This window comes from Drosophila busckii, chromosome 3R (genome assembly GCF_011750605.1).
Source record: "Drosophila busckii strain San Diego stock center, stock number 13000-0081.31 chromosome 3R, ASM1175060v1, whole genome shotgun sequence".
Taxonomy (NCBI): Eukaryota; Metazoa; Arthropoda; class Insecta; order Diptera; family Drosophilidae; genus Drosophila; species Drosophila busckii.
The window spans coordinates 1,305,577-1,321,261 of record NC_046607.1 but is presented as its reverse complement, the minus strand read 5'-3'; the positions used below and the strand labels follow the sequence as shown (position 1 = coordinate 1,321,261).

Genomic DNA, 15,685 nt, shown 5'->3' with positions numbered 1-15,685 from the left:
TGTTTGCTGGTTGGCCATATAAATCTGCGAATGGCAAAATTTTAATGTTGAAATTTTATTCATAAAGTGCGAACTCAGCATGTAGATTATGAAGCTCCGTATTTGTGATGTAACAACACTTGACGAATATTTATATACACTTGCGAACATGCAACTGCTACTTGAGTTCCGTATCTATGAGATCTACTTACACACATACCATACATGCATATGCATATTATTGTTATCTGACTATCTGGTATTTTCGATTTTAATAATTTCATTGCTTGCATGCATTGCCCGATCCACCATTGTTTGAGCGGCAGCAAAAGGTGAGCTCTTACGCCAATTTGCGTCATTTGAAACGACAGTTATTTATTATGGTGTGACAGTGTTATGTTGCAATAGTATTTGCTTTTGCAAGTTATATAATAATAGCATATAATAATAACAATGCCACACACAAAGCGGCCGCAGCATGTGGTAAATGAACGGGGACCACCCTGGCGTATGCGCAATATAAACTGTGGAATGACCTAATGGAATTACCACCGCCTTAAAATAATAGACTTCAATTCACTTTATTTATAGCTTTTACTTTAAAGTCACTTCTTTCCATTTACAGTTATTCAAAAAATATAGTTATACTTTGTATAAATTCATTTTTTTAAAAGCGACACGCTCTAATAACAGCAAAAACATTATGTACACACTTTTTGCAAAACACATTGGTAGACCCATGTGTACACACTTATTAGCACTTGAAGAGCCCCTAGTCTCTGGTAGCTAACCCCACTTAACACAACTCCGACGCTAAATGGTTGAAAATGGAAGCTATGTTAAGTGGGGTTCATAAGCCTTTTGGGCATCCCGACCAACCCCAGAGAATAGTTCAAATCAGTTAGTGAGAAGGCTATGGCCAACTTGTAATTTGTGCATCCGGCTTAACCTTTGTTTATGTGATAGGACGCTAATTTACTCCTGTACGTTAGTTTACTTTCGTACGCCTGTGGGTGAGCTGAGCAGTCCGTCAAGTCTCGAAAGTGTTGCGAACCTTTCATATTTATTACCTTGGCCAGGCCAAAACACTTAATGAAAGTCATTTGGCCACAATCGTAGTATAGCACTAAATGTTATTACCCATTTTGAGTAGCATAAGCAAGCGTGTGTGCGAGTGTGTGTGCGAGTGTGTGTGCGAGTGTGTGCTCAAAACAGTCTCATTTAATGCAATTTAAATAAAATTACTTTTTATTTGCACAACTTCATTAGCAAACTCTTCAGCAAATTCATTACAACTCTGCCAATGACTATCAAAATGTAGGGCACTACAAAATGACTGCAGCCAGCAAAAGCAAAAGCAAAAACACACATGCCACCACTCAGACACTCACACATGCACATACTCTCAATTCACCTACGAGCACTTGAAATGTCTTTTTGAGTGCGGAAATATTTAAAGTGTCACAGACGCTATGTTCGGAAATTAAATGTGAGTGTTGCCTATGCTCAGCGAGCAGAAGTGTCCAAAAGCTTCAGAGTTTACTCGGCTACAAGTGGCATATGGCACATTACACTAGTCAACGGCACCTTAGGCGCCTTCGTTTATAAATTTATTAAAATACATTATAAATTATATTAGGCTCTAACGTTTATTTTTTTGATACTTGGGATGAGAGAGTATCCGCCGATCGATCGTTAAGTACGTGCTCAACTATGATCTTAATACTTTTAGGTAAGTGTTAATTTGTTTTGCCAGTCAAGGTGTACAACACCCATACGTACACACCAACACACATTCCCGAATACCTGCAGATGTGCAAATATTTGTGGGCGTGACGCCGTTTGCCTTTGTTGTGCGCCTTTGGTGGCTGGCTCTGCGGCTTTCCCCTAAGTATTATATTGCAACCTTCTGTGTGTTTGTTGCGCATATTTTTGGTGGGCATGGCCAAAGTCAGAAGCGTTTTTGGTGTGTTTGTGTTGTGTTTCGAGGGTTTCTAGTTTTGTTTAGAGTGCTCTGCTCTGGCTGCTGGACTGGTCCACTTCTGTGGCTCTCTTTGCGGTGCACATAAGAAATAATATCGTATTTATTAAACTATATGACTGTGGGCAGCTTTGTTGGCAATTGTTGTGCATAGTTTTAGTTGAATGCAGTTTTGCGCACTCAAATCTATTTACCAGAATTTCCATGCTTGGTAAGTTTTAATTAAATTCGAGTGGCTCGCTGCAAATTATGTTTGAATTATCTCATTTTAATAATTTTCAATGCCGGAAATGTGAAGATTAGCCAAGCAGTGAGTGTTTCTAAATAAATATGTGTACACTTGATATGTACACATTATTTATTACACACGCACTAGTGGCAATGTATCCTGGTGGGCACGCTGCGTCAAGAATAAGAAGATGAAGAAGAGGAAAGCTTGCTCTAAGCGTTTACTCAAGTGTGTGAGATTACACAATAGAAACCGCAAATAAATAAATTGCGTACTAAAACCAGCAATAACAAGCTTGTGGCACACACACAAACACACATATATATATACAATCGTAGAGCAGTTGCAGCTCAAAGCAAAGCTTCTCGGGCATAAGTGTAAGAAAAAGGCAACGTCCTTTGAGATACCTTGGGCCATGCTCGTACTTGTGCTTATAGAACACTCTCAAACACACACACACACACACACACTCGTTCTCGCACACACTCACATATGTATATATAATACATTCTTGATGAGTGCCCTCCTGCAGTCGGTGTGAGCTGGCGGCGGGCGTGGCGGTTTGTATCTGTGTATTGAGGTCAAAGCGCATAACTTAAGTAGCCGACAATAAAATGCATAACATGACGCGCACAACCCCAAGAAGAAGCACACTCGTAAATACCAAAATAAAAAGACTGAGCGGCCAAAAATTCTTGAAAATATGACTCCATTTATTTGTACATTAGGCCAGGCCAGAGAAAGAGAGAGAGAGAGAGAGAGAGAGAGAGAGAGAGAGAGAGAGAGAGAGAGAACAGCACAAACACTACACACCTTGCTGCCAATTGGTGCAGCTTTCTACAAGTTGGAATACAAGGACAAGTATCCTTGTATCCGTGTGCCTTGTTGGCTTCTTATAGCGCCCGTGTCTTGTGGCAAGCTGAACAGCTGCTGGCAAAAGGACAAGTGTTGTGCTTGACATGTGCAAACACATTGAGAACACACCGTGAATTCCTTAGCCCGCCTCTGCTGTGAACTAGTTATAACCTGCTGTGGCCATAATAATTCCATGCTGTGCTTACTTTTAAATTGACAGCGTAGGATTTTATAAACTAAGTCGCAAGAAAATTGCCAGACGTTTATTAAATTGCACAAGAGACACTTTTTGGAAAATGTCAAATGTAACGTTGATGCTTAGATAATTGAGGTGCATTATTAGGGTTAGGGAAGTTTTGCCCAAATACAATGAAAATTCATTTAGCAATGCTTTGTTCGGGTATTGTATGGTCATTAGCTGTTCGTGTGGCTTGCTCTTGTGTGGTCTGTTGAAAGTTTAGCTAAACAAGACAAACCGCATAATTAAGCGTTGAAGTAACAACATCGTTCCGCACAGCAGCACTTTGGCCGAAATGTTAAGCAAGCAAATATTACGCATACGCAACGTTACACTTGTTTTTCGTTCGCAGATACCAGGACATGTACAACAATCCGATTAAGGCCACGAATTTTGAGCATCGTGACGTTGTGCTGGACATACTCTCCGATGCGCGTGTGGTCGGTCCACTACTGCAGACTGGCATGTTCCACGCCGATGTGAACCGGCGCAATTATATGTACGTTTTCGGCCATAATAGCGCGACAGGGCCATATGCAAATGTAAGTACGCCAAACTAAGCTCCAATAGTGCATGTATTCATAGTTATGGTATCTATGCTCATTGTGTGGTATGTGGGGTAATGGCCGAATTGTAAGCACGTCAAATTGTGATTCCAATTACGCCGGGCATTTAATTTAAATGCTGTGGTCTAAGGACTCTACTGAATATTTTTCTAAATACCCAGCATGAGCTGGCATTTAATGAGTTTTCATGTACTGTGCCCAGGACCAAAGCCAACGCCAACGCCAACGCGAACAAAAACAAAACAAAAATATGTAAGGAAAAGAGCAAAACAAAATATAGACAAAGTTTGACTACGCCTGTGGCTTTGTCAGTGGCATGCTGTCTGGGTCATTTCATCATTGGCCGACGGTTTTCTGGCTTTTCAGCAAAACAATTCACAAGTTTGCAGCCGAGCAGACCGCACGACCCATTCCGATCATAATAAAGACAATGAACTGCTCTCGAAAGTCCCAAAAAAAAAACGGAAAGCGCAAAATTAAAAGGGGCAAGAAAAGAGGAAACCAGCGCACATCGAATGCTAAGATAAACAAGATAAACACAATTAAAGTTATGGAAACATTTAAATATCATTTGCTACGGTAGAGCAACATACGCAGACAGCCCTAACCTTAAAATGCACGCTAAGTAGACGGCGAGCACTTCACTTTTCGCTTTGCCTTTGGCTCTAATGTTATGGCTCGATTTGGTTGGGGACCTCTGTTTATTTGTGTGTCTTAGCGTCTACCATAAATACGTCTGTTTGTGCGCGTGTCTGTGTGTCCTCTTGGCTTGTGTTATGGATGTTGGCAGCAGTTTTTATAGCCTTGTCATGCTTATGGATTTGTTGCCTGATTGCCTTCTGCAGATAGCTCTAGGCAGCCTGCTCGTAATACTCTGCGCCATGATTAAACGAGCTTATCGATTTGTAATTAAGATGAAAGGCCATACTACTTATAAAATCGATCGCTGATTACAGCATACTTTTCGTAAAAAATGTTAATTGAATATGCGGGTAATATAAATCGAAATTTTTGTATAAAATACGTATACTAGCTAATAATTTAAACTGATACTTTAAAGCAAATACTACTATGAACACTTGCTGAATACACTGACGATATTTCGACAGAAACTTTTTCAAGCGCATCACAAACAAAAACTGGAGGGAAAAGACGCGCTAAAAATAAAAATGTAAATATAAATAAGAGCGACATTTCATGAACAAAACAAAGTTATAATTTCGCGTGATTTATATATGTATGTACATATAATTTTTATTTGCTTTGTGAGTTAAGCGCAGTTTTATGGCTGCCAACAAAGTTTGACTTGGTGATAAACCATCATCTACTATGGTCAACTGAAGCCAAAATTCAAACTAAATGACTAACTAGCGTCTATAGTGCCTCATAGTTCAGCCAGCTTACATTTTGTTTTAGTTTCATTTTCCTGTCTCTTTTTATTTGTGTCCTGAATGCGACAACAGTTTGTGGCAAATGCTTGATGGTAAGAAAGTGCAACAACTTTTTAATAGCTGGCAATTAGAAGTTAAGTCGAGCATAAGCAACGCAGACTGTTTAAATACTACTGCAGTCAGTACATGGCTAAATAATAGATGAGCCCTACGCAACATAGCTTAAAGAGCATTTATATTTATGTGCTTGATATGAGGAAAAATGCGAGGACGATCAGCGCAAAGCGCCAAGCGCATTAGTTGCAAATAAATAATGAAAAAAGAACGGAGCAGCAAACAAATAAAATTCACTTAAATATTTCATGCTGCTCTAGCATAAGGAAAAGCTAAGGCGAAACCCAAACAGCAGTCAGGACAAACATGAAAAGCATCCTGAGGCATAAGCTGAGCACAGTCGCTGAGCTTGCCTACAAATTATTATCGCAGGCAGTTGACAGTACTACTGCCTGCCTTCCACTGAAGTGCCTTGGGGGTGTTGCAGACAAACAAACAGACGCATGAACGCACAGGCAAGCAAACAAACACAACCAGCAAACGAAACAACACTGTACATATTCGTACACAAACATAAGTAGACTTCTAACAAAGCCGCAACATTTTTCTTCCAAGTCTGGCATTTTATTTTTATTTATTTGGCCATTTTTGCGGCCCTTGCTTTTCTCTTTGTCAGAGTCGAATCGTGTCGAGTCGAGGCCAGATCTCAGCTAAATGCGAACATTTCTGCATAAGCTGCACTCACTGCACGTTACATATATTTTAAAGCCAGGCGGCTGCTCAAGTAGCTCCAAGTATACCGCATTCTGACTGACGCGCTGCTGGATGAGCTAACACTACGCCCACCACGTGCCTCCGCCCATTAACTGCACCAGGCTGCGGGCATATTGTAAAACTTTTTGGCACATGTCTTGCATGCATGCAGCTCAAAAGCTGAGAAAGCTGAGCAGCTATGACGCTGAGAAGCTCACTTACTAAATGTCAGCTGTAGGAGGCCACTTACATTGTTTGAAGTGTCCACAATTGTGCAAAATGCTGAAAATGATGTGAGTTGAAGCCGAACTTGAGCGGAAGTTGAGCAACAGCTCGTTATCAAGAGCTGCCTGCAGTAAATGGAATTAGAAAGTCCTTGAGGCTTCAGCTCATTAACTATTGTTTGCTACATTTTTATATGTTTCCAATAACCAATAAAGTTAAATAAACTATGCCGAATTTCTATAGTAATACCGATAAGTTCGCCTAAAACAACGGAACACAACAGAAAAGAACAGAAAAGAATCTTCGTTCGTCACGCTTGGCTACAGTTTAATAAGTTTAGCATATTAAATTCAACATTTTTTACACACGCCATCATCATCATCATTCTAGCTACATGAAGTATGTCCTGTGGGCTCCTTGCTTGCCTTTTTTTTTGTTTTGGGTGAAACTTTACGGTTGCGCCCCTTACAGTTTGCCCTTGATAAGAATGCGATATAAATTGTAAAAGGAAGGAACTGAAATTTATGAAAATAAAACAAATAGAAAAAAATGAAACTTAAATTTTATTTTTGTCGCACTGGCGAAGGCAAAGAAACTTTTTGACCACATTCATAAGAAGCTGTGATTCAAGAGCTTGGTAAATAATAGAAAACTTTATACATAGCATTAAGTATCGTAGTCTACTTTATGGGGCAGTCGTCCCAGCAAACATCTTGGCAAGTGCTACAGATGGAAGTACGTGGGCACTTGTCCAAATTACTAATTATAATATAGAATCTAAGAAATTATAAAACTCTTACCCCAATAAAAGCAAACTGTCTTATCCAAGAGCGAGATTTATAAATTTAGCTGGAAGCTTGCTTTCAACTCCCACCTTTGCCCTTGGGGCATGCCAAGTAAGCTACCGTTTGTATTTGTATTGAGCGTTGCTGCCAAACAATTTCTGGTAATTTTACACTCAGAGTCAACTCAATTAGGTTTATTAGGACAAATAGCGCTTACTCAAATTGTTGCTTCCGACGGAAGAGAGGAGCGTTCACAACGTAAACAGCAGAATAAATTACAAAATTAACGAATTTATTTCAAATTGAATATCCGACTTTTCGCTTGCACATAAAACTTTAATTATAATTTCAGGCAGGAAACGCAAAATAGCCGAAAATAAAATTTCTTTTGTCACAATTATTTTTATAATTAAAATTTATATGCTCGCAAAACAATTAATATGCAGCCAAATAAACAACGATTGTATAACAAAAACAATTTATGAAGCGCCTGACTTTTAAAAACTATTTAATTTATGAGCATTAAAAAATTAATCAGTGCTCTTATGGAATATATTCCGACAATTAACAAAATTGATTTGTTTTCTCTTTGTCTAGTAGCAATTGAAAATACAGATAGAAATTTAATGCACTAGCATTTGGTCAGTTTGCAGAGTCCCCTACGCAAAGTTAAATAAATAAACAAAGTTTACCAGAATAAACATGTGTATGTGTTTTGTTAACTCAATAAAACCATTTTCAGGCATTAAATTGTATTTTTGGTTGACACAATTCGGTTTGCAGCGTATGTGCGACAAGTCGAAACACAAATGTAAAATATTTTACGGACTAAATAATAATCAAAATTTTGCAATAAAAATAGCTCTTAGCTTAATATTCTTCCCATTTTATCGTCACAATAGGAAAAAATACACAAAGCGAAAAGAAAGCAAAATATTACAATTGCAAAATCAAAGCTGACATTTATCATTCATAATCGCCGAAAAGCTGGCGACAGCAATGAAAATAGACGAATTCTCAGAATCCATAGGACAGCAACCCCCACAAAGGACGATAGCCATTTTATGAGCACGCTGACAGAAATGCTTTGTGACTTTGTTACATTTTCATGGCAACAGTAAAAACTCGGCTACTTGCATCGCTTGTGTGTGTTAGTGTATGCGTTAACGCCCGTCTGCTTAACGGACTAAATATGTATGCAGCGCCCATAAGAAGATTGATGCTGACTCGCCAGACTCTGATATTTCCACCAAACTTCTTCGCACATCAAACCTTTCACTGCCTTAGAGTACATACAATTTTTAAGTTATTAAGGCAATATTTTATTTAGGCTAATTAATTTCTTATTCATTTATAGTAATTTTAAGCTTTGAGTGATTTTATAAATGGCTAAGATAAAGAAAATAATTAAAACAGAATTAGATTATCTAATCTAATCTTAGATTATAAAACATTGTCTATTAATTTTCACGCAGATAAAACTCATTGCCAGCAGTAAATTACTAAGGTGTACTAAGGGATCAAAGAGCTAATGTTTTTTCTTAATTATCTTAATTTTCTCCTTTAAAATTATTTAATTAAGAGGAACATTTTAAAAATAATACAATATTAAATACAGTTTCAAAACTTATTTTATATATATAAACATATATTGAAGAGAAGCAATCTTATCAGAGATAATTTAAAAATTCTTGTGAAATGGATCTTCCATGAGCTAAGGCTTACTAAGATTTAAATTTTTTTTTTTGTATTTTAGCATGGTTAGAGTATAAATTTGTTGCTAAAGCTCACTAAAATAATATTTTACTTTTCACTTGCAGCTACCACACAGCATAATGGGTGAAGAGTTGGCGTTCGTATTCGGTGCGCCGCTGGCGCCGGCCGGCCCTTTTCCCAGCCACAACTACTCCGTGCAGGAAAAGCTGCTTTCCGAGGCGGTAATGGCATATTGGACGAACTTCGTAAAGACTGGGTGAGTAGTAGCTGCGCCAAAGCGAATTCAAAAGTGCTTTTGCGGAAACTTTGCGATGGCGATTGGAAATAGTATAGTATAAATGGGCGCGACCTGGCTTGGGCGTGGGACTGTTACTGTTGGGGTGCCTTGCGGGGTGAAAAGCTATCAACACGACGAGGCTCTACTCTGCATGCAAATGCAGATGCAGTGTGCTATATCCATGGAAATGGCTTCGGCACGTTTGGCAATCTGCAACGCTCGGACAGTGAAATGAATAGAATTTTTACTGCCGCATTTTATTATTATTTCGTTTACAAAAACAACTGCACAAAAATGGCCGAAAGCTGTGCACAAATGCAAATATTATTAGTGGAAATGCAGCGTTGTGACGCGCCACTGCAATGGTAATCAAAACTCAAATCAGAGATCGTTAGCAGACATTTTGGCTTACCAACCAGACGACAGCCAACTGGTTATTAGCTTTATGGCCATGACATTTAATAAGCAAATGTGGCAATAGCGCAAAAAAGGACACACCAAAAATAAACGGAAAAGAGCAGCAAATGCAGGATGTGTAAGTACTCGCTCAAACGACTTAAACATGCTAAATGGGATTGAGCGTAGAAATGGCTCAATAATGGCGCTTTTATGTAAATGGATATTATCGGAGGGATTTATTTTAATTAAGATTTCAGCAGCTCAAACTCATGTTTCCCTTGAGCGTTAATTTATTGTTTAACTCTGCATTAGCTTTGCTAAAACCTGAAAAAATTACTACTTAATTTGAATTTGGAAGTTAACGAGAGCATATTCTAAGCTATCTCAGGGAACTTAGTAGCGCTCCAATTTAACGCCTTCAGATAAGCTCCAGTACTCTGTGAACTTATACAAGCCGACATGCAGACGTGGCAAATTGAAATGTGGCTAACTTCAACTTTGGAAATATTTGGTATCCGTTCAGAACATGATAAAGCTGTGTGTGATTTATTTACAATTTTTGCATTAAATATTGTGGGAGTCAATAAATTGTATCTCTATTTACAAACTGGTTATTTCCGAATTGAAAGCAAATATATATTTATGTCTTTGGATTGAAGTTTGATTACCAGAGTTGCAAAGTAATCAATTAGTCAAGTAGAGAAGTCGCTAAACGATCGCCTTGACGTAACCAGAACTTGTTAGTGCAAGTCCAAGTTTAGTACATCTTAAAGTAATTGTTATTAAAGTGAAGTTCTCTGATTCTCTGAGTTTTCAGAGCTTGACTTGGTTTTGTCTTGCTGATCAAGAATAAGGTCTGGGACGCATCCTTCTGCCTGTCGCATACATTTGCACATCTTAATTATACCATTTTTAATTTTTTATAAAAACGATTATGTGTATAATAAGATAGACTGCCGGATGGAATAAATATTTGTAGTGATACATTTAGCTCTTAGCTAATACCAATAATCTAAAAGAGGTTGGCCACTTGGCGGAATACTGCTCCAGACCAGGCCAGACTGTCACAAATAATATTTATTTTCCTCGTTAAATGTTTTATCATGTTCTAAATGCGTTTATTTATTTGACTTCTTAGCAATCCAAAGGCTCCTTGGAAAGGTTCATTTCTTAACTCGCATGTGCTCGAATGGGATCGATATGATTTGGATTGGCCAGAGTTTAACAAACGTACGCAAGCCTATCTAAATATTGGTAAGTGGACTACCATGTGCATACAATGCAAATAAATGAAGCAATTTAATTGAAAATAAAACACACACACATTTTGTATTCTGTTGCAGGCATACCACCAACAGTGGGGTACAAGTACAGACACATCTACATGAATTTCTGGAACAAAGAGCTGCCGGACGAGCTGAATCAGATTGCGGCTATACAGGAGCAGGGGCAACAACAGATGCGTGGCACATCGACATCGCACATGGCCGGAAACGAGGTGATTACGGGTCATATGAGCAAATTCGGGGCTCGCGACAATGTCGCCGAGGATCCGGTGCGTACGCTCAAATTGCTGCTACAGGATCCGCTGGCAACAGCCGGCGAACAGACAGACACAGCCGCCGAGAACATGTACAATGCCCCGCCCACTTTTGGACATGTCCATAGACAGCAAGGCATTGGCACGGTCACGGCCGCGGGCACTGGCTCTGTGGCAGGCAGTGGGACTGGCGACGAGGTAACAGCATTTGCCACCATTCAAAGCACAGATTATGGTGAATTTGGAGCATCAGCAGCTCCCAGCTTGCCCTCGGAGCCGATTGCAAAATCAGAGACGACGCTGCAGCTACTCATAGCGCTGATTGCCATCTTCATTGTGCTTAACGTGGTCATCTATGCTACCTTTCTGTTTCGCCAGCGTCGCAAGCGTGCCAGCTCTCTGCAACGCAAGCTGGGTGGCAACATACTCAGCTACGACGGCGCCAACGATGATGAGCTTAAGCGCTGCAGCAAGTCACGCGACGGCGACGACAGCTACGTACTGGACGTGGTGCGTAAGTCCAACACCTACGAGGCCATCAAAACCAGCCAGCGGTCCCCTATTAACGGCTACGCCATACACCGCCAGCTCAGCAGCTCCACAGTGGACACGCACACTAAGGTGTGCGAGTGGATGTCCGCTCAGCATCATGGCCACACGCTGCCAAAGTCCGGCAGCTTTGCCACGCCCAATGCGCCTTCGCCGCCAAGCGCACTGCATACTGATGGGCGCATCATCATCTGCCAAGACATTGAGGTGACCGATGCCAACCTCCTGACGCCACAACACATGCACGACCCCCACGAAACGCTGCACTACGAGCTGCTGCTGCAGCGCCAGCACTCGGCGCTGACCGAGCCCAGTGAGGCGACGCTTTTGCCTCTGATGGACAGACACTCCCACACGCACTCGCACTCGGATCCAGTGGATATGATTCTAGCGGCGGATGAGCAAGTGACAAGCTTTGTGCACGCGGACGACGTTGACATCAATGTGACCAGTCGCGATGAAACTTCGCTCATCCTGCAACCACTGAGCGCCGCTGAGCAGCTGGAACTGTTAAGGCAGCGCAACTATCCAAAGGTGTTGCCAACAGCACAAGATTTGCGAGCAGGGAACAGCTACAAGCGCAACTCGCTGCCGCCGCAGAACTTTGCGGCACCGTTGCCACCGCCGCGCACCATGAGCAACACGCTCGGCAGGCCTCGGCGAGATAGCAGCAACATTACCACATCGCCTCTAATGCTGGCGCAGGATTGCGGCGAGGACGAGACGCGTGAACCGCAAATTACACAAAATACGCTCATTGTGGGCCCTATTGTGCCCAAATCTCCAGCGGCTTCGCTTAAGCGCAGCAAACAATTAAAGCCGCAATTAATAAACGAGCCAACTTTTGCTGCCGCCATTGGCTCTGCTTCAGCCTGCGCTACTTTAAGCGGCTCATTTCAATCGTTTGAATCCGTGCCACCGGCTCATGAGGCGACGCCGCCTCAAGGTGAACGCACCGAGTGCGTCTATGCAATTGAGGCAAGTGCCAGTGCCACATCGCTTCCCAGCTCCCCCGCCAGCTGGTCGGCGCCCAATGGCGACTTGTATGCGCAACCGGCAAAGTCGCCCTCAAGAAACTCACTCATACCGCGCCTGCTGCAGACGGCGTCGACACCATCCGAGACGCAACGCGTTGGACAGCAGTTGTCAAATTCAGCAGCAGCAGCAACGACTACAACACCGACATCTACACAAAGCCGCATACCGCAGTTGCAGCGACAGTCCTCTGGCAAGGATGTTCAACTTTCAGCAGCAGCAGCAGCAGCAACAACAACAACAACAGCAACAGGAACAGCCACAAGTGAGCGAATTGAGTCGACAATCTCGAACGATTCGTCGGCATCGGGTGCCTCCTGGTGCTCCACGGAGTCATCGTCGTCCTCCTCGACAGGCACTGTTCGCACGGAACTGCAGCAATGTCAACAGCTCGGCAAAAGTATTACGACAAATATATGAAGGGTAGTCGTGGCACTTGCGGCAGGCACTGCTGCAATTGAATTTAACATCCTCGGAGAGTTATCTGCCAAATTCTGGCCCATGTCTCAGATATTTGGCACGTCGCCTTTCTCCAATTCTTTTTGGGCTAGCGTCAATTTAATAATACACATCGGTCCACGGTTTGTATTTGTTATTTCTTAGCTGCTGTGGTCGCTTTGACAACTCAGACGCAGACTTCAATTAAAACGCGACAATTTATTGTTAATAGGAAATTCGATAAAGTGCAGCAACATAACTAATTAAGCAGAGTAATGCTAAATACAATTGTACAGTATTATGCGAGGTGTAGGAGCAGTTGTAAATTCTTTAATTAATAGACTAATTTGTTAAGGCTATGTAATTAATATACTTTTGCAACTAACTTATAAGTAAAGCGAATGTTAATATACGAGCTGAGCAGTTTTATTGAAGTTTATCCACAGCCTCAATTCTTCTTTCGCTCACAATAAGCATAACAATGCCGAATTTCGCAAGTGAAACTTGTTTAACTATTGTGTCAGCAATTTCCCCAACTTACTTGAGGACAGTAGACAAAAGTATTTGTCGATACACAAATGCAGATGCTAAAGTCAAAACCAATTTTGCGGTGCTACCAACTTAATTTGCAACAAGACAGCTTCAAATGTATTACGTATACGTAATACGTATGAGCAATAAGCCAACGTGAAATACACTCTATGAATTCACATTTTAGCAATAATTTCAAAGCTGAGTGCCATTTAAGATAAAAGTTCGAGTACAAGCTGTCTATCTCTATGCCATACAAGCTGATTGCATAAATCAGCAATAGACTCGAAATCAAAGTATTAAATCCGTCGCAAATAATGCAACATTTGTGAAACAAAATTTGTCAAATATTTTGGCTTTTGGTGTGCAGTTGTCGGAGATGTGACCGCAGGGAGGTTACATCCAAACTTGTCACCACAAAATAGTTGCATGTCATATACTGTTGAAATTTGAATTTAGTGCCAGTGCTTCGGGAAAGTTTAGCTTAGCATTTATGCCTTTGACTCTGTGTGTTGTAGCTGAAGCGTTCCTTGGTTTTCCAAGCGGATTGAGTTATTGTGTGCAGCTATTTGAGTTTTTTTCTTGGTTCTATATGCAAATTGCTGTCATGCTGTTTGGAGTTTTATATTTGCTGCCACGCTGATTGCTCTGGGCGCAAAAAGTGTAAAAGTTTTGAAGCGCAAGACGTGCGCTAAGATTACAATTCTTGCCATGAAACGAAACAAACGAAAACATTTTCACTACGCCAACAAAGTTGTAATTAAATTCCGTCTCCAATTCAATTGGCCAGAAGTAAGGTATCTGCAAAGTCCTTTTCCGCACATTTTGTGCACGTTTTGCATAAATATAATTATTTGTTTGCGGTAATTTTGCTGTGCGTACTTAACAGTCATAATAAAGCAATGAATCGCCGCACTTCATTAAAAAGGTTTCACTGTAGACGCAACTAATTGGGGTATACGAACAATTCAAGTCCAGTCCGCATAAATTACCACCGAGACCATCGGCGCTCCTGCGGTTGTCGGCTTCATTGACATTTATTTGCACTTCAAAGGAGTGCACATATCCATGTGTTAAGTCATCACGTAGCTGTCCATATGCCATATGCTTTGATCCACTCATAACATATCTCCATCTGTTTCTCTTTCTCCTTTTGTTTCAGTACCTGCATCTGCATCATACTATGATACATTGTTGCCTCGAGCTCAGCACTCAATTAAAACGAGTATTTCTTTCACTGTTTTCGACATTCTTGCCACTTGGGTATTTGCCTTTGTGTTGCTTTTTTTCTGCTGCATGAGGTTAGCAAGTTCAAAGTGTTTGATATGTTCGGTTAATTGAATAGGTTCTGACACAAGCTTTGTGGCCAAAGCAAACAAGTTATGAAATTCCAGTCCAAATATTTTTTTAAGAAACAATGTAGAGTACTACACAAATGGTTAGATTTAAATTTTATTACTTTCACAGAAATTAGATTCGATTATTTGAGGAGAAGCAAACCAAGCGAATAATAAAAGCTGTAAATGTCATTAAACAACATTTTGTACAGAGTTGGCTGTAACCACAAATTAGTAGCTCAAGTAACTAGGCATCCAATTTGAAAATGTTAAACAAAGCGTTTGTTTCTGCTCAGCTCATATATCGAATTATGTGGTAGGTTGTTGGAGAAAAGTTGAATAATTGTTTTGCAGTTTTGCTGACATTGTGGTTAACCCATAAAAGCAATACATTTTTTAGAGCTTCAAAGCAAACATTTTATTCTTAATCGCATTAGGTTATATTATATATTTAATGGCAGAAGTATGGCATATTTGCGTTAATTAAAATCGGCCATGAAAATTTAATATTAATAACATTCAACTCTCTTGTTAAGCGCAGATATTTTGCACACATTTCATTTCAACTAGTAATGAATGTCATACGATTATAGTAATTAAGCTATAGGACGAATATATTTTTATATAAGTTCTCTAATAATACTATCAACAGCTTTATTTCAATAGCATTCAGCAATAAACTAGTTTAACATTCCACAAAATAACGAAAGCCTATTACTTACACATGCGCTTACAACAACAACAAACCAAGTAAAGGACAAAAAAATCAACGTAAAGCAAATATCCATTATTTATTGACAGTAAACA

General features: G+C 40.3%; 1 protein-coding gene across 2 annotated transcripts in view; it reads left to right on the top strand.

The window, feature by feature from the left end:
- LOC108601619 (Nlg1) overlaps positions 1-15,356 on the top strand; it is a 42,980-nt gene extending 27,624 nt beyond the window's left edge. For both annotated transcript variants that reach the window (XM_033293930.1, XM_033293931.1), the window contains 4 exons: positions 3,635-3,824; positions 8,877-9,028; positions 10,587-10,702; positions 10,792-15,356. In XM_033293930.1, the coding sequence (XP_033149821.1) occupies positions 3,635-3,824; positions 8,877-9,028; positions 10,587-10,702; positions 10,792-12,992 (2,659 nt within the window). In that variant the 3' untranslated portion in view covers positions 12,993-15,356. The remainder of the gene's footprint in view (positions 1-3,634; positions 3,825-8,876; positions 9,029-10,586; positions 10,703-10,791) is intronic.
- The last annotated feature ends 329 nt before the right edge of the window (positions 15,357-15,685 follow it).